The 20,136-nt window shown below is 42.9% G+C and overlaps 1 protein-coding gene across 4 annotated transcripts in view; it reads right to left on the reverse strand.

Moving 5' to 3' along the window:
* The window catches only part of CMIP (c-Maf inducing protein), a 194,140-nt gene that overhangs the window by 79,523 nt on the left and 94,481 nt on the right, over positions 1–20,136 (reverse strand). For all 4 annotated transcript variants that reach the window (XM_088458364.1, XM_088458365.1, XM_088458366.1 and 1 more), the window contains exons 4-5: positions 8,742–8,903; positions 4,903–4,944 (exon numbers count right to left, since the gene is read on the reverse strand). In XM_088458364.1, the coding sequence (XP_088314490.1) occupies positions 4,903–4,944; positions 8,742–8,903 (204 nt within the window). The remainder of the gene's footprint in view (positions 1–4,902; positions 4,945–8,741; positions 8,904–20,136) is intronic.

The following is a 20,136-nucleotide window of genomic DNA, read 5'->3' on the forward strand; positions in this document are numbered from 1 at the left end:
GTTGTGAACTGACTAATAGAGGACATATAGGGGGGGGGATGAAATATGGTACAAGTTCGTAAAAGTGCCGTTTTAAGTGTGATTTTGGCGTAAGTTTTAATGCAGCAATTTTTTGTTTGTTTTAAAGGCAAAACATATCGGAGCTTTTACAAATTTGCACCCTATTACATTCCCCTTTGGTGTGGAAATATTTACATACTGTGTAAACTTTTGACTGTTGCAAATTGTTTCCAAATACGGCGTTATTTTTAAACTTTTTTTTTTTAATACTTCAGAAACACGCTTGCCCCCAATAATTAGGTCTGCTTTGCGCCTCATTCCTCAGAGATGTGACTAGTGCCCAGAGAACACACAGGCTGCCTTTCCATCTGCCCACAAAATGGCTGCTCTCGCTGCATGTAGGTGGCACCACTTTATATTAAAGGCTGATTTTATTTATTCTTGTGCATGGACTGTTGTAAAACACGGGATATTATTTAAGCATAAACTGTGTTGATGGTTTTAGCACCCGTTTAAAGTCAGAACTTTAGTCTTCGTGCTAGGCTAACAATGATAGCTAGAATTATGGTGTTTTTCATTTTCCATTAACAGTGCAACAACAGATGATACTTTACGAGCGCTGAGGCTTGTTTATTTCTTGTTTCTTTTAAACAACTGTCAAAGTTTCAGAAAACTCAGGTCGCCTAAATATCCCATAACTAAGCAACCAAATGTGCTTATGTAAATATAAGGGAAGGTCAAAGCTACTGCTACCGGCTTCATTATAATGCTATCAACTTACCAGAGGGAACAATGCGTTTTCTCAGGCAGAAGACACTGTAATACTAACAGGTATTATTCACCTAGTTGAGTTTGGACAACTTTTTTTCTACACAAGATGAAGCAAGTCACCCAAATTTCCATGATGACAGAGGAAAAAGACATTTCGGAGGTATCTCTCAGCCTTTTGCAAGGCTATCACATTGAGGAACATATATAAAACGTATTCCAAATGTTTTTCTAAAGAAAATGTAGTGTCGCATTTTCTCTACAAAACCATCATATCGCCCAACATTGGAAATGAAGGAAACAGACACCTCCTGCTGGCACCAGCGATCCGAGTGCAGTGTGCGTAACAGCTTTGGCCAGGCTGCTTAACTAGATAGCTGGGTTTAGGAAGTCTGTGTCCAACAACGCAGACCCTGGGCTTGGTACATCTCCAAAATGGGGCGACATGTCCCTGTTTTATAGAACGGTCCTTGTGTCCATCACCGACACGCCGCAGCATGTCAATCCTGTTGCGGCCAAGGGAGGATTGTGAACAATCATGCAAGACACGTTTTGCACATGCGTAGACCCCCAACAATCGGAGATGTAAGCTAACCATCTGGTTTGCGTTTGTCTCCGAATCAGGCCCTCTGTCCGCAAGCGCAGCTGTCATCGCTAGAATAAGCACTTACACCTACCCCATACTAGGTGCAAGAGATACGACCTAAAATGGCGTCCACACGGCATACTCAACTGGCGACTCAACTGGGGCAACTGTGGTCTACATCCAGTTGCCGCTCAGTTGACACCTAGAAATGCCCATTTAACGGATGGAGAGAAACGTCTGAGATTGCCTGAAGTTACACAAAGATGCATTCGTGTGCTATGGCGCATACGTCATTTTGTAAAACTCGCTAGATGCGACCGCATTTGAACATAAGTGTGAATCATGCCTTTAGTGTGAAATCACAAAGCAAACCATCCAACACCTACATTTTTTTGAGATCACTGCTTACTTTTGTGGCAGATCAATTATGGCTATTGGCAAATAGGACCAAAAAAAATAAATTACAAAATTGATTGGTTGCTATGGGCAACACCCCAATTTCTATACAGTCTCCCGGGTAACAATTATCATATCTGTTCTCTGTGTTCGTAAATCTCCATTATGGGTGTGTCTCTGGGCTTTTAAAGATGGATAGGTAATCTCTGAGCTACAGCAATACACAATGGTCTAACTGAAGATGGGGATGCTAGAATTGTTTTAATTAATATATATGTTTTTAAATAAGCCAAGTACAATTAATATGGATTTGCTTCATAAATGTATAATTATTTAATCGTAAATATGAGGGTGACAAAATGAACCGCAAAACGATAAAATCATTATATTGTAATAGAACAAAAATATTACTTAAGCCAACAGGCAATACTTGAGGCTGTATAAATCCATTACATTCCTTTGGCTAAGCACAATGTTTTCTTGTATTTGGAGATTTCCACGAGGATCCTCTATAAGTGCGGTTTTTCAGTATGTAGACACATGGGAAAATGGAATTTGTAGGGTTGGAGGAATATTTGCAAAATTAACCCCATGCATGATGCATGTCAAACCGAAAACCCAGAGAAAACCTGCTGTATGCCATTCATAATTACAAGAAAAACAAACAAGAAATACAATCTATAAATATATCTACTCTTGTAGGCTTCTATTCACCACAAAGTCCAAATAATGTATGTTTCCATGCGTTCAGGTAAAAGTATCGAGGATGGAGACAGTGAGAGCCAAGGATAGTGCTTAACACCTAACCCTCCCCTCCTAGTGCCTAACCCTCCCCTCCTGATGCCTAACCCTCCCTTCTAGTACCTAACCCTGACCCTCCCCCCTAGTGCCTAACCCTGACCCTCCCCCCTAGTGCCTAACCCTAACCTTCCACTCCTGATGCCTAGCCCTCCCCCCCTAGTACCTAACCCTGACCCTCCCCCCAGTGTCTAACCCTCCCCCCCTAGTACCTAACCCTGACCCTCCCCCCTAGTGCCTAACCCTCCTGATGCCTAACCCTCCCCACTAGTACTAACCCTGACCCTCCCCCCTAGTGCCTAACCCTGTCCCTCCCCCCTAGTGCCTAACCTTCCCCTCCTGATGCCTAACCCTCCCCCCCTAGTACCTAACACTGACCCTCCCCCCTTTTGCCTAACCCTAACCCTCCTGATGCCTAATCCTTCCCCCCAGTACCTAACCCTAAACCTCCCCCCTAGTACCTAACCCTCCTCCCTAGTACCTAGTACCTAACATTAACCCTCCCCTCCTGATGCCTAACCATCCCCCCCCAGGACCTAACTCTGACCCTCGCCCCTAGTGCCTAACCCTAACCCTTCCCTTAACCCCACTACTTACCGTCGGGATGCCGGTGCCGGTATTCTGACTGGTTCTGGATTCCGGCGCCGGCATTCTGGTGCATCCCGGAAGCCGGGATTTCAACTACATTCCCTTCTGAGAACTATTCTACTTCTACATTTCACTTTAATTCTAGGCTGCATTCCTTTAAATCAGGACTAGATAACCCGTGATCGCAAGCTGTTGCCAAATGAAAAGGCCTAGTATGCCCTCATGGTCACTGCCTGATCCATGTCTCAGGGCACCTAGGGAGCTGCCAGTTCCTTAAATTAATCTATTAATTTTCACCTTCAATAAAAGGCGATGGAGGCAATCACACAGCAAATTTTGAGTTGAACTCCACAAAGGTGTGCAGGAAAACCTGAGATGTGGGGGTACCATAACTGGCTGATACGTGTGCTCAGCCCAGTAACTGAATTGCCCCCAATGTTCCTAAAACCCAGATATGCTGGATTCCTGAGGTGTATGAACTTGAAAATGCCAATACGCTTATGGGGGAGATGCACTGAACCTTGGAGAAAGATAAAGTGGAGAGAGATAAAGTACCCACCAATCAGCTCCTAACTGTCCGGTTACAGGGGGTATTTGAAAAATTACAGTTAGGAGCTAATAGGTTGGTACTTCATCACTCTCCAAGGCTTAGTGAATCTCCCTGTATAACTGGAATTTAAATGGCTATCAACACCTGACATTTTACTAGGAACTAGTAACATCACTGAGGCTATGAGGATCTTCTTATTTATTATTTCTATCTATCATCAATTTTTTTTTATCTAATTTTCCCCCCACCAAGAGTAGGGGTACAGAAACAAAAACAGGAGATCCCAATGGGGTAATAATATATAAGTACCAGAGAAAGCTTACAAAGCATAGAATGTCTACGAACTCATTATAGTCAGTAAATTATATTATATAAAGTCGTAACATTTAGTAGGTTTTTTATAAGTCAAGAAGTACAGCAATTTAGGGGGGAATTCAATTACCCACGGTAAATTACCATGGGGTAATTGTTCCACCGGGGCTATTCAATTAGCCTGGAAGCACAGCTACCGGCAGCCATTATCGTGGAATTTTTTTTCGGGACCTCAGCAGGTTCAAAGAAAAAATCCACGATAAATAGCCCGCTTTTTCCGCGATGGCGCCTGCAAAAACACATAGGTCTGTGAACTTATCACGGATTCTATGTGTTTTCGTGCGGATCACGATCATTTTTGCACGATAAAAACGGATTCAAATTGAATTGTGCGCCAAAGGTGATAAAGTGAAAGGAAAAAAAAAAATTATAGGGCTAATTGAATTCCCCCCTAAATCAGAAACAGATTAGGAAACTTGTGCTTAATTGGTACCCAAGCAAGATGTAAACACAGAGAAAGCTTAATTAGAGCTTAATTAGAGCTTAATTAGGGCTTGTATGTACACACGGGTGTTTATGAAATATCCTGGTTAAAAGCATGGACAAAACCTTGTACTTTGTTCTTGATTTTATAAAGGGTTAGAAGCGCATTTATTAATGTATCTTGAAGCTGCCCAATGACCTTCCCTATTGAACGTCATTGTATGTTACCAGGCATTAATGCTTCTGAACGACTCCAAAACTCTTGTCAGAAAGTGCGAGCAGACAGGTCCATTCACTTCCATCATTTTTTGGACTAACAACATCAAAGAGCATTTAATAGGATTTAAGCACATGTGCTAAGCATTTACAATGAACACCCGTGCATACAAGGCCTTTGGATAATAATAATGTCTTTACTTACCACAATAATGCTCTCGTGCTCCTGAGTGGTTAGATTACTGTTCTGCAGGAATAAAATCACTAACAGTTATCTCCCTTTTCAAGATATTACAACAGAACTAACAACAATCAAAGAGTAACATGGAAAATTACAGTATGAGATAATAAAAAATGCATTTAAAATAATCTAAATAAACAGATACTACTCATGCCTATATGACGGGCCACCTATTACGCTGTTAATCAGACACGCCAGGTAAAAAGGGTCATCTGTCAATCGGATTGTCAAAAATTATCCAATTTGTTTAGATTGGATCAATTTCGAACCTTGCACTGATTTTGAGGTCACCCATTGGGTGATAGCATTTTCTCTGCAGGTGTGTAATGCATTATTATACAGATTTAACGGTCTTCTACGAAGGGGAAATGTAACCTAGGCATTGAAGGTTATTACTGACCTCACAGGTGTGTTTAATTTCAATTATTGGGGTCAATAATGAAAGCTTACATGTCTAATACAGGATTTACAGAAGATATTCAGACAACCAATGAGATGTTTTCATGTTAAGTTGCCGTCAGATTGTAAAGTACCGATTCAATTATGTGTGATGCTACATTTGGATGGAGCGGGAATGCTCGTAACCGAGGCACATCGTATCGTCTATGCGCACAGCCGCAGATCGCGTCCACCTCAGATTCGCACGGGAGCAATTTTGAATTCACAGTGATAGTCTTTTTTAACTGAGGTCTCACAAGATTGCCTTGTAGATGACATTAGTCGTTTTTATCTCCTGATGTCAACACAAAAGATTACGTTTTGACGTGACACGCAAAAGGGCCACGTCAAAATTGTCCATGAGCAAAACAGTCTCCACTTAGGTCAGCTGCGGCCACGTTAAGGGTTTGTCTCTGTGCTTTCATGCCAAAGCAGACTCTTACCGGGAATTGGAATTAAAGAATAGTTTTTTACATAAATGAAATAGGAACAGTAACAAAAGGGACAAACTGGAATTTTGTGTCAGTAATCAGAGCTTACATCAATTTTTCTGGAGAAGTCGGATAATACGTATCACTCTCTACAAGGTATAAAATTAAGTCCATAGTTGTGATTTATCTTTAATGGTTTAGGCAACGCAAACCAAGAAAGCGCTTGGACGTCCGTTTTCTCATTGACTTGCTTCACTAAAATCGTCACTGCTTGGCTCCCTATTGTCACATGTGTCATACACCTAAACCTTTCTATAGAATAGTGACAACTGCATCAACACCCGTCCAGTGGTTCTCAGGATTAGCCAGAACAAACAGACAGACGCTTACCAGAGATTTTATTTTATACTATGGGGGGTATCCAATTAGCCCCGAACATTGCTCGGGAGCTAATGGATAGCCGCGATTATCCCCGTTTTTTGCGCCAATGTTTTTCTTCACCCTATCCTATTATTTTGGTCAAAATAAAAAGATAGTTCTCCTGAAAACACACAGGACCCGCGATAAGCTGGCGGACCTATGTGTTTTTGCCATTTAGGTGGTGAAAAAACAACACTTATCCTGGATTATTTGTCGGGACAAAAAAACCTCCACGATAAGTGCCAGCGTTGGGTGGCACTTCAGGGCTAATAGGATAGCCCCGCCGGGATCAATTAGCAGCGCTGTTTATTAGATACTCCCCTATGTATAGATATCGTTAACCATTATTTTATCTTGGATTGATCATAGAGAGTCTGCAAGTTGGACTGGATAAGGACATTTTTTGCTTGTTTTAGTGAATTTTGGATATGGTTTCAACAAGATATTTCCCCTTCTGGGTTAATATATAAGGGTTAAGGTTAGTGTTAGTCAAAAGTGTCACAGACTGTCATATGTCAAAAGGACAAACATATTCCTTCCTATCTGTTAACTGGATGTGCTAAAATGAAAATAAATTAAATTGTTCTCAATTTTAATCTTGCCAAAACGTATGTACTGTGACTAATATCAAGGAAGCAAATCGTTCCTTAGGTTCCGAAAAATGACTTAACAACTGGCACTGACTGTGGCTCCAGCCTTCTAGAGTGTGTGAATAAGAGAAAGCCCTCTGTATCGCTAGCATGAAACACACTGGTTCCCCAACCAGTCCCAGATGGTGCGCAGGATAACAAACTGTTCCTCTCTTTGGGCGGATCAATGACTACAAAACGAACCGGGACAAAGCATGTTAAAAATGCTGCTTCATCAATGTGGAAAACTTTCCTGGCATATGATAAGCTTGGGTCATTTATTTTACTGTCATGTCAGAGGATTAGAGAACAGGTTTCCAAGGCTGGTGGGTGACTAGTGTCATGATCGGCCTTCTAGCTGCCGTACAGAAGAACACACAAGTAATCTATAGGAGCTGCTTCACATAGCTTTAATCTGACTTGCCTTAAGGACACCCACACACAGCTGTTACTTCCCACACATTTTGCTGAAGAAATGCAGAACTGGCAGAGTCGGCATAGGGATCATGAATCCCTACGTACACATGTTCACACATGCAAACATTTAAGGAGATACATGATGTAACAATAAATGCCAGGGGGAGGAGCCACATTGCGAAGGATTTTCATATCCCATGATCGACAGTGGTTTTCACATCATGGAGTTACTGCCGAGAACAGGGTAATTTCCTCCTCCCTTATATTACTCACAAATAATAACACTATACATTCTGGAGATGACTCGGAGGAAGAGGCAGTTGCAGTAGTGGATGCAACTTTTGTCGCCAGTTGCTACTGTGTCTTTATGTTAATGGCGCGGCCGTTGGGCGTCCTATTGAGACGCATTATCGGCGCACCATCGGCCCCCAGCATCGGACACTGCACCTACATATGCTCGCTCTGACCATAGGCAGGTGCAGTTTCCAATGGTGGGGCTGATGGTGCACTGATAGTGTGTCTTTGAACGCTCATTGGCGGATTCACACAGCAGCCAATGGTCGCCTCAATAGGACGCCCAACGTTCTATGGCCGGTGCAGAATGTCAGGGTGACCATGGCCGCCGCTGTGAGTGCAACTACTGCTTTAGACATGGTCGCCGACACCGAAGCGCCCGCAACTGTGAGCCGCCCCCCCCCAGTTACCGACCATCGAAATTGCATGCGATATCGATCTGGGCCTCCTGGCGGTAAACATCGGGACACATGCACAGTGCGCCCCGCATGCATGTGCAGAGATAAAACATTGGGTGCTTACACCCAATGCTTTACCTGCGTCCACATCAGAATTGCCCCCTCTGTGGGTAACAAAAACCAGATATAACACAGGCTGGCTCCAGTCGGCCACACACAGGACCAGTATAGATCATGTGTCAGTTATCAAAGTATATGTCATGAAGGTTTGAAGATTCTGCTGCCTGGGTGAAAGTCTAATTACAATCGCGCAAAGTCTCTGCAGAATTAAGAGCCAACTGTTAGTTGCCTACTCACCCTGCATGTCCGGGAGCCTCACCTAATATAGGGAGACTTCCCAGGTTCCAGGGAGAACAGGCAATTCTCCTAGAAGTCCTGCAAAGTAGCATCAAGTGAACACTGGGTAAGCAGGGGCACGCGGACGTGCTTTGTGGCATCATACGTTTTGCCATGCCCATTTGTTGCATCGCCACAGCAACAGCAAAAATTTATGAAAAGTAGATAACTATATATAACAACAATGTAACAATGTACCCTAGTCACTATCTGTGCAGGTCTGTCACAGTGACGTAATCACAGCCAAGGAAACAAATGAGACTCTGACTAAACAAATGACAGCACTGACTAAATTCTACTGTAAGGCAACAAGAGTTTCTTCAACCTCATCTATCGGGGGAAGCTATGGACCAATTGGACAGATGGACAGAAACACTTACCTCAGAGAGTAACTTAGAGACAATTTCTAGTGGTGCCTGATGTATGGAGTCATCCTGAAGTGGGGATGTCAGTGCCATGTCCACCAAGGTCCTAATCTCCTTCAGGACGACCTCCCAGCGATTTGGATTACTCAGAACCTTTTTGTACTTGAAAATTTTCTTCTGAAAAACAGGAATTGCCGGTTTAGTAATAATAATAATAATAATAATAATAATAATGCTGGATTATGTAGCAAGTGAAGGAAAGCAGATGAAAAACAAAACAAAAAAAAACAAGAGAGACATTTTTGTATTGGAAGTTGCCCTATGCCCAAACATTATTTTATGACATTCCAGTGTGTGGGTATTAACTTAGGCCCTGGCCCTTTTCTCCTGGCTGCACTTTTGAAGCATCCTGGTGTCCATATGGCTTCTAAAAGTCAACAGCACTTCAGTTTTCACTCACTCGCTCCAGAGCGGGAGGAGCCTCTGTCTATGCCCGCCCCTTAGCGCAATTGATGCATGCATGACAGAGAAACTCCAGCTACTGGTGCATGATGGGACAGGCAGTGTTCTGAGCAAAAGCACCCAGTGGAGAGGTGATATGCATGTCCCTTCTCCTCCTCATGCAGATAAAGGGGGGGGTGGTCCGTTATAACTACAAAACAATAAAGAGAGGAAATACGTATTTCATGTTACAGATAGTGTTGTCTCAGCTTCTGTTTCAATGTTCTTGGCAAATCAGATGCCGGGCTTATCAGAATCACAAATTTAATCTGTACGCAACCAGCAATAGCACCACCACCACCTATCCATCCATCATTGCATATTTTCACTGTATGTCATACAATAAAATAACCAGAGCCGTAACTAGACTTTTTAGTGCCCTATGCCCCCCCCCATTTTTTAAATAGGGACATTATATAGAGCACCTGAAAAAGGGTCATGGCCTCATTGGGAAGAGCCAGGGAAGAGATAGGGGAGGCCAGGAGATGCTGGGGATAAAAGAAGAGGAAGCTACAAGTAAGAATGATAATAAACTGGAAAATTGACAGGACCCAACAGCGCCCCCTGACCTGCGGTGCTCTGTGCCACGGCACTGGTCGCACTACCCTAGTTACGGCCCTGAAGAGAACTGCAGGATATATATGATGGAAAGTTACTTAAAAAATATATGGTGAAGAGTAATGACATGAGCTTGGAAGATGAATGAACAGCATAAACATTAAAAATAATAATAATGTTTCTATAAAGGGAAAAAGACAAATAAGGGGCCACAAAGTTTATTATTCTACTGTCAAATTGTATGTTTTATGGGACAATTTATGTAACTTTTGATATGACTTTTATCATTATTTATATATTACTTTTTAGATTTTATTTTTTTTTTGCTTATTTTTGGATGGGAAATTAAATTTCCACTGAATTTGCTACCAGCTTTAATTTATGTTAGTGATCGTCATCTCGCATACCTAAGTAAATGCATATTCTTATCAGGACATCTGAGGCTGCTCTTGCTTACAAGACACCAGTATGTCTATATTATGGGTTCATGCACTATGTATAATTGGCCCTATGGCAAACAATGCAGGCAGAATGAGAAACTGCCCTAATACAGGAGATAATGTAAGCGACAATCCCAGCTCAAGTAACATTGATTTACTTACGTCAATTGCAACAACATCCTGCATCCCCCAGGTGGTCAGGTTGTCTTAAAACAAACTTGCCCAAGGTAACAAGGGAGCTTTGCATGTTTGGGTGTTAACTAATTCAATGCCAGAGGCAGTTGTATTGAAGAATAATGTGGCACAAGGATCATTTGTAAGGATAATTTTGCTTTAAAATAGGCATGAAATCCCCACATACCGCTAATTTAAATTGCTATCTTAAAAAAATAAGGAATAGTGCAAATTTTATTTATTTATTTATTTAAAAAACAAACAAAAAAAAACCTGTTTTAAACTTGTAGGGGAGAATTCAATTGTTATAATGTGGCCGCAACTCCCGTCAAAATTGACGAGAGCTATTGAATTGTTCGTGCCGCTGGGCATCCATTATTTCTCTTTGCACCCTCATGAGGTGGCAAGCAGAAATCTGGGCTTTTACACATAGGGCCTGATTCAGAGCCGCTCGCAAAAAGTGAGCGCTCGCTCTGAATCAGGGCGGCCGCTTTTTGTTTTTTAGCCGGCCTCCTGGCCGCTCGCTAAGCTGTGGGTGACCACCCACAGCTTTAGCGAGCAGCCAGGTGATGGTGCCGGAAGAGCCGGAAGCTCACTACTGACATCACTTGCCTACAAAACTGGGCGACGTGTCAATCAACATCGACAGCCGCCCCGTTTGTAGAGAGCCCCGGAGCGAGTGAATTTCTCACTCGCTCCGGGGCTTGTGCACGTGTATTGCGCACGCAGCACGTGCGTAATGACCCACCATCGACCCGCATAGCGCTTGCGAACGGGTCTGAATCAGGCCCATAGTCCCCAGTAGTCTTTCAGATATACTCCAATTATCGCTCCTGCGGATCATTTGCGTCTTCTCCCTGTTTTCAGGCATAGCCTTTTTTTCAAAACTGATGGTATAACCTGGGGGAGCACTGAATGTCCATTCTAGAAATAAATTAAACTTTGTCTAATAAAATATTAAACTAATTATGAGTTGAGATAAGGATTTTTTAATGGCATTTTACATGTTGATGAATCCCATTCTGTGCCAGTGAATGGGTTAAAAACCTTTGAGGTGGGTCTAGTTCGGAGCGTGGCATTTTACCCTGCGCTACAGAGTAGAAATGGGGAGCTCGGTTAACCATCAATCTCTAAGCACTGTCGTCTGGCTAACCAAGGTCCCTATTAGTCATAGCATAAAATATGTACCCCTCTCAACTAACATTTAGTATTCAGTCCTGCATGGAAATCATACACACAGGAGCAGTACAACTCTTCAATGCACACACATCTTATATCCATATTTCCAAGCCTGTTTTTTGAAGCTCTCTTTAGGCAGAACATTATGTACTACTGGAAACCTCAGTGATCGCACCAATAAGCAGCAGGTCATTTCACCTGTTGGTTGGGAGGTTCTTTAAGCAGATAACCAATCACAACATTTGCACATATAAAGAGAGTTCCAGGCTTAACGAGAACCTGATTTCATGCACGTACGCTTTTTGCACAGTGAGAGGAAGAGATCACTGAAAAGTTTATTAAGGAGGATTGCTGTAGCCTTTGGGGGCTCATGTAGAGATGGACAGAAATTGTGTCAAAATCGCAAATGTAAAATGTGCCAATAAATGCGCATTTTGCTTAGTTTGCAGGGGCACATGCACTTGGTGGTGCTCTCAATTGCGGATCCACACCACTGTGCAGGGCCGTCAAGAGCAGTAACAGGCCTGGGTATTGTGGCCCAATTAAGGAGGCGTGGCCATGCCTCCTTAGTGCTGGGAAGGGGAGTGGATTTGTCCCCCTCAGTCAGGGGGGCAGATCAGTGAGATCGCCTATGGTGTGCCTGAAGTCTACTGCGCATGCACAGTTCACCGGTAAAATGGCACAGCAGCCATTTTCCCGGTGATTTCCTACTGCGAATGCGCAAAAGGCAGGGAAAATGGCCGCGATGGCCATTATCCAGGCGTTTTCAGCAGTGCTACTCTATGAGACATCGGAGAGGTAAGTATTAAAAAAAAAAAAGTGTAGGTGCAGGGTGTGTGTTGCGGCCCCCTCTGGACCCAGGGTCTCGTGTGCACCGCACACCCTGTACCCATTAAAAATACGCCCTTGTGTGAGCGTATGCACCTGGTTTACACAAAGAATTTACAGAAGCAAACATGAAAGGTTTACGCCAGGAGATGTGGTTTTGTGGTAAATGCTCAAGTTACAGTACACCATTCATATACAAAATAGAAAGTTTTATTAATAACACAGGTCTGCGAAATTTGTGGTATTGAAAGCTTTTTTAATAATACTTTTATATTCTTAATTATTCTCCTGTGTACATCAAGAAATAGTATATTAAAAAAAATCACCACATCACATTTACCTATAAGGGGGTTACATACATTTTAAAGACAAAAAACAAGAAGTTTAATTGTTTTTGACATATTTATTGTGAAATTCGAAGAAGTGTAGATGATATCACTGTGTTTTTATCTTAATTACATAACAAAATAACATTAAAATCAAACAATAATAGAAACAAAACCATAATTATTGGAAAAAAATTGTTAATATCTTGTTTTTTTGCCTTCAAACCTCGTTTTGTCGTTTTTTGCTTATAAGCTTTTTCTGTGTCGTCTCTGTGTATCATCCAGCAGTAGTCAGCCATCATGCTGACGTCCCAACGACCCTGGTATTTTCTTTCTACATCTTAACGTCTTGGTGGAACCGTTCACCCTGTTCTTCGCTGTAGTCTCTGATATTATTCGGGAAATGCTCAATATGGGAATTCAAAAAATGTACCTTTAAACTCCTATTGCAGCCAAGGTTTCTGTAACTATTAAGCATTTCCCTGACAATTTCTTTGTAGCTTGGATCCTTGACATTGCCTAAAAATGTTGAAATCACTTGTTTGAACGAAGTCCACGCCGAAAGTTCCACAATATTGATTACACGGCTCGAAATGTTCATCTTTTATTAACTTTCTAATGTCAGGGCCTGTAAAAATGCCATTCTCCATTTTAGCATCGGATAGGTTAGGGAATTTGGTGCAAAGATATTTGAAAGTTTCTCCATCTTTAGGCAGTGTTTTTACAAATTGTTTCATCAGTCCTAATTTTATATGTAGAGGTGGAAATAAAACGTTACATGGAGCTACTAAAAGGGATTTGATAACATTATTTTTTCCAATTTCTAAACTTTTTTAGGCAGGGGTTAAAAGGAGCCGGCAGAGGGCAAAACTATGTTGCATCTGTTGTATTTGGTTCCACCTTCGCCAGCTCACCTTGTAGTTGTAGTTGTTGTGTGTGTGCAATGTTCCTTTAGACATTATGGGGTTTAGGCCATTTGTAAATTTCAGCTCCAGGCCCATGTGGACCTTAATCTGATACTGGGCGGGGGAAAGTTTTTTGTCGAGAACTGAAATGCAACGTTCTATATTACTGACTGAATTTATTTAAGACAATGTTTTATAATAAATGTAGGCAGAATACATTTATTACTTTAAAAAATATGAAAAAAATGACTTATTCATAAATACACGTTTTGCAGAAAAACGTGATGTGATATGTAAAATCCGTCATTTTCGAGTCATTTTCGTGTTCAGAAGCCAAAAATCTATAAGTATCACATAAATTCGTTAAAAAAGCTTTTTCATAGCAGACCTATGTAATTATCAGAAGCGGCTGGGGGTAGTTTAATTCACACATGTGAAGAAATAGGAAGAGTATAATTTTTATTTCTCTTTGTAATATATATATCTTTTATAGAACTTACTCCATTGCAAACCACTATATATAAATTTATTTATGCAAAAAAACACAGGAAAAGCTTAAAAACATTGAATCAAAAACAAAAAAAATGCATTATGGGTAACATAATTTACATATATTCAAATTGGGCTATCTATACTGCATTACGCTTTTTAACAACTGATACCTACACTCCACCTTTAATTTACTGAGATGATAGATCTTTCATATCTTCCCACATAAGAATGAAGACAGTCCATATGGATCATGTCTTATTCCAAACACGGGTTTAGCCACCACCTAAAAAGATCCCAAAATGACGAAAACATAAATTTATTACACTTACACTGGGGTTAGTTCAATTTACATGCCTGTAGAAATAGGGAGACTATATATATATATATATATATATATATATATATTTTTTTTTTTTCAGTTCTAACACTTACTACATGAAAAGCACTGTTTATTAATTTCTATATGTCAACAACACAGGAAAAGAGGGCATCAATAACAAACAAGATGCATTGTGGGCAAGGTAATTTGCATATATGCAAATTACCTTGGGAATAGAGCCTTGTGATTGATGTGGTGCTTGCACTCTTTTCCTGCACTAATTCCTTGGAATTAGTGAGTGGTGATTGGTATGTGTTGGGTATTGTGGGGGATGAAATATATTAGGGATAAAAATAAAAAAAAATTTACACTCCCTAATTTTAAATGTTTCTAATACATAGTAACAATGAATGGAGAACACTGGTAAGAGCAGAGGAGACAGAAGGAGACCAGGGATCTTTGCTGCAGCTGACTGCAGGACACTGCTAAGAGCAGAGGAGACAGGAGATCATGTGCTAGTGATGTCGGGCTGAAACAGCGCCCCCCCCTCGGCTGTTGCCCCTGGCAAGGGCCATCCAAGCCAATAGGAAGATACGCCCCTGTCTCCTGCCCATCTCCCTGATGTGACATCAGAGCCTCCCAAAAGGACATCCCCCTCCCTGATGTGACATCAGAGCCTCCCAAAAGGACATCCCCTCCCCTGGTCACCGGTCCTCTCCGGTCTGGCGCTCAAGGGAAAAGCTGGAGTTTCTGGCAATGCACCCGTGTGCAGTGTGGATGGCGCTGACCCAGGAAATTTCCGTGTTGCTGCCGCAGTGGGAACGTGGTACATCCCGGGTCTGACCCGGCTTGGAACTGTGTTCCAGGTCAGGCACGGGATTTTGGTGGAAAAGCGATATAAGTCTGCATCTACAAAGAAAACTTAATTCAAGCGTGGTCACTCCAGCCTATGGTCATAAACTGTCTATTGGGGAAAAAACATAGCTGGCAAAGGTATAACTAGCCCTCAAATCAGAACCCATCATGTGTTGGCAGAGATATCTTGTGTTTGACCATAAAGTGCTAGTTAATTTTAGCATGGCATCAAAAGTGACAAACACTGTTTTTAAACACATTAGGCTCCCACTGTATTGTGCTATGCGAGGAGTAACACACCTTACATATATATTGGCACATGAGCTCTGGGAGAAGATAAAGGGATTACATGGACTAGCTGGAAATGTTGAAACTTCACTAAACAGGGAGCTTGGCAAGCACACTACCTATCACCACAATGGAAACTAGATAAAGGCCTATAACAAGAATATTTGCTACCGTCATCCCTTAATGTTTATATTAGACAAACAGAAAGGCAATATCATTTAATATAGGGTCTCAGCAGTTTCTGGTAACAGAAGCTTTATTTGTGTGATTAAAAGCAAACAGTGGATGAAAGACACGCAGAGACGGAAGAGAATAGGTCTCCAGAATCTGCCTGGTATTCAATGGAAATAGTTATTGAAGTGTATCAGAAGAATTGCTTTAAAGCTGAACTACCACCTAGTAAAAAGATTTTACTAAAGAGACCCCAGCTAAGGGATCTGGTTTTTTTCCCGGTGAGCCTCTTTTGTTCCGCTGACATCAATGGTAATAAAACCAAAAGATTGTAACTTTCAATTGGTTCTCCTGCTCGGGATGCGGTCAATATCCCGACCGCGGGTATTCCGGCGCTCAAAGTGCCGGCATCCCGCCTGCCAGAATCCCGAAGGTAAGTAGCGGGGTTTCGGGGAGGGTTAGGCACTAGGCGGGAAGATCAGGCATTAAGACGGGAGGGTTAGGTTTAGGGTGCGGGGAGGGGGAGGTTAGGATTAGGGTGCGGGGAGGGGGAGGTTAGGTTTAGGCACTAGGGGGGAGGTTGGGGTCAGGCACCGGGGAGGGAGGAGTAGGGAGAGGGGGAGGGTTAGGGTTATGCACTAAGGGGAGAGGGTTAGGTTTAGGGTGCAGGGAGGGGAGGTTAGGTTTAGGCACTAGGGGGGAGGTTAGGGTCAGGCACCGGGGAGGGAGGGTTAGGGTAGGGGGAGGGTTAGGTTCAGGGTGCAGGGAGGGGGAGGCAAGGTTTAGGCCCTAGGGGGGAGGTTAGGGTCAGGCACCGGGGAGGGAGGAGTAGGGAGAGGGGGAGGGTTAGGGTTATGCACTAAGGGGAGAGGGTTAGGTTTAGGGTACAGGGAGGGGGAGGTTAGGTTTAGGCACTAGGGGGGGAGGTTAGGGTCAGGCACCGGGGAGGGAGGGTTAGGGTAGGGAGAGGGGGAGGGTTAGAATACTAACCAACAAGTGTCAGCATTCTAACCCTGTCGGGATGTCGGCGTCGTGATTCTGTCCGCCGGGATCCTGAGCGCCGGCATCCCGTAACCATCCCACCTGCTCAGACGCCACTCAGTTGCTGGTTAGCTTAATTGATGTACCTGTTCTGTATTTGGAAATATGTCTGCCTGCAGTAGGCCAGTGCTCCAGCTTAGAGAGGGACACTTTACCTATAATAGTGCAGCTTTAATTGCAGCGGAAGGAGATACCTGACAAGTCCTAGCAGCTTTTATATAAGGTGTGATGAATGTATGCATACAGTATGTCTGACAGTGAAGGTACCAGCATTTCATAAAGGGAGAGGTGTCACTTTTATAATGTGTTTAGGACACAGTGACGTCTGTGCTTTGTTTCTTGGAATCCAGATATTGCCTATAATTACAGTGTACAGGTGCAAAGGTTCATTAGACTGTTGAAATCAGCCGTTTAAAAATACATTGATATAATTACCTTACTAAATGATGCCTTGGTTTAGCAACTACCTGCCTTGATACAGTTGTGACTTCCTGTTTATGAGTAACCTGTTCAGTCACGCTGTCTGCAGTTTGCAGCGCGAACACAACATTTATAGAACCATATATGACCTAAAGGTGTTCCCTCTACTATAATACAGCGATGTAAGAAACATTCCATTATTCAATATAAGGTTCCTGTAAGGGCAACCAAATACACTAGTTTATAGATAGCTGACCAACCAGTTGGACAGGCACACAAATGAGAAAATCCTGTTTGCTTGTGTTGCTGTGTTTAGCCTATAGGCTTTGCACAGGGAACCAGCCATTAAAGGTCTTCTGCCAGGTGAATATATGGAGTCCAAAAGCATATAAAGATCGCACCGGTATCTATGTTCAGGCCACTGGGATAACTGCGGCAATCACTTGGCATCTATTCTGCTTCCGATCATCCCAATCTATAAAGTCACTGACCTGTACATTCCTGCAGGCCCTACACTGACATCATATACTATGGACATGATTTTTTTATTATTTTTTCCTTTCAGCCCCATAAACCATTTACTAACTATTCTGTGGCTGATGAAGCTGCAGTTAGGGGACACGGTCAGTTGTTTAGGGGTATGCAGCGCTCAATTTCTTCACCTATTCACCATGTCTATGGAAATGTTACCTAGGACAGAGGAAGTTTTCAGGTTTGGGAACAATTTGCCTGGGACAAAGAGCCTGATGTGGATAGAGAGTGAGGCAGAGACAGGAAAGAAGGGGAGACACAGAAGAAGGGAGAGAGGGAGAATGAGGGAGACAGATGGAAATAACGGAGAGAGAGAGAGAGAGAGAGGAGGAAAGGAGAGACACAGCAATGGGAAGTGTGTGTGTGTGTGGGGGGGGTGGAGTGAGAGAGGAAAAATGGCCTGGCAATGCAAAATGGGGAAGAGAAAGCAACAGAGAGGTGGGGGGGAAGAAGGTGATGGGAACAAATACAGAGATGGGGGGAGAGACGGGGGAACAGGGAAAGAGAGATATACACAGATGACGTAAAAAGGGGGGAGAAAGACAAGAGGAGGGGGGTGGAAGAAAAAAAGTCAGCCACTAAAGCAACAGGTTCTAATGCAGATCACATCTGTTATGTGTTTTGCGTGCTTGCGACTCAGCGAATGACAAACATCAACCTGAGATTCCCACACTGGAGGCTTGTACACTGTTTCACCACTAGATTCCTACACTGGAGGCTTGTACACTGTTTCACCACTAGATTCCTACACTGGAGGCTTTTACACTGTTTCACCACTAGATTCGCACACTGGAGGCTTGTACACTGTTTCACCACTAGATTCCCACACTGGAGGTGTTTACACTGTTTCACCACTAGATTCCTACACTGGAGGCTTTTACACTGTTTCACCACTAGATTCCTACACTGGAGGCTTTTACACTGTTTCATCACTAGATTCCCACACTGGAGGCTTTTACACTGTTTCACCACTAGATTCCCACACTGGAGGCTTTTACACTGTTTCACCACTAGATTCCCACACTGTAGGTTTTACATTGTTTCACCACTAGATTCTCACACTGGAGGAGTTTACACTGTTTCACCACTAGATTCCCACACTGGAAGCTTTTACACTGCTTCACCACTAGATTCCCACACTGGAGGCTTTTACACTGTTTCACCACTAGATTCCCACACTGGAGGCTTTTACACTGTTTCACCACTAGATTCCCACACTGGAGGCTTGTACACTGTTTCACCACTAGATTCCCACACTGGAGGTGTTTACACTGTTTCACCACTAGATTCCTACACTGGAGGCTTTTACACTGTTTCACCACTAGATTCCCACACTGGAGGCTTTTACACTGTTTCACCACTAGATTCCCACACTGGAGGCTTGTACACTGTTTCACCACTAGATTCCCACACTGGAGGTGTTTACACTGTTTCACCACTAGATTCCTACACTGGAGGCTTTTACACTGTTTCACCACTAGATTCCCACACTGGAGGCTTTTACACTGTTTCACCACTAGATTCCCACACTGGAGGCTTTTACACTGTTTCACCACTAGATTCCCACACTGGAGGCTTTTACACTGTTTCATCACCAGATTCCTACACTGGAGGCTTTTACACTGTTTCACCACTAGATTCCCACACTGGAGGCTTTTCCACTGTTTCACCACTAGATTCCCACACTGGAGGAGTTTACACTGTTTCACCACTAGATTCCCACACTGGAGGCTTTTACACTGTTTCACCACTAGATTCCCACACTGGAGGCTTTTACACTGTTTCACCACTAGATTCCCACACTGGAGGCTTTTACACTGTTTCACCACTAGATTCCCACACTGGAGGCTTTTACACTGTTTCACCACTAGATTCCCACACTGTAGGTTTTGCATTGTTTCACCACTAGATTCCCACACTGGAGGAGTTTACACTGTTTCACCACTAGATTCCCACACTGGAGGCTTTTACACTGTTTCACCACTAGATTCCCACACTGGAGGCTTTTACACTGTTTCACCACTAGATTCCCACACTGGAGGCTTTTACACTGTTTCACCACTAGATTCCCACACTGGAGGCTTTTACACTGTTTCACCACTAGATTCCCACACTGGAGGCTTTTACACTGTTTCACCCCTAGATTCCCACACTGGAGGCTTTTACACTGTTTCACCACTAGATTCCCACACTGGAGGCTTTTACACTGTTTCACCACTAGATTCCCACACTGTAGGTTTTACATTGTTTCACCACTAGATTCCCACACTGGAGGAGTTTATACTGTTTCACCACTAGATTCCCACACTGGAGGCTTTTACACTGTTTCACCACTAGATTCCCACACTGGAGGGTTTTACACTGTTTCACCACTAGATTCCC

Source organism: Taudactylus pleione, unplaced genomic scaffold (genome assembly GCF_031769625.1).
Source record: "Taudactylus pleione unplaced genomic scaffold, aTauple2 ptg000828l, whole genome shotgun sequence".
In the NCBI taxonomy this organism is placed as follows: domain Eukaryota; kingdom Metazoa; phylum Chordata; class Amphibia; order Anura; family Myobatrachidae; genus Taudactylus; species Taudactylus pleione.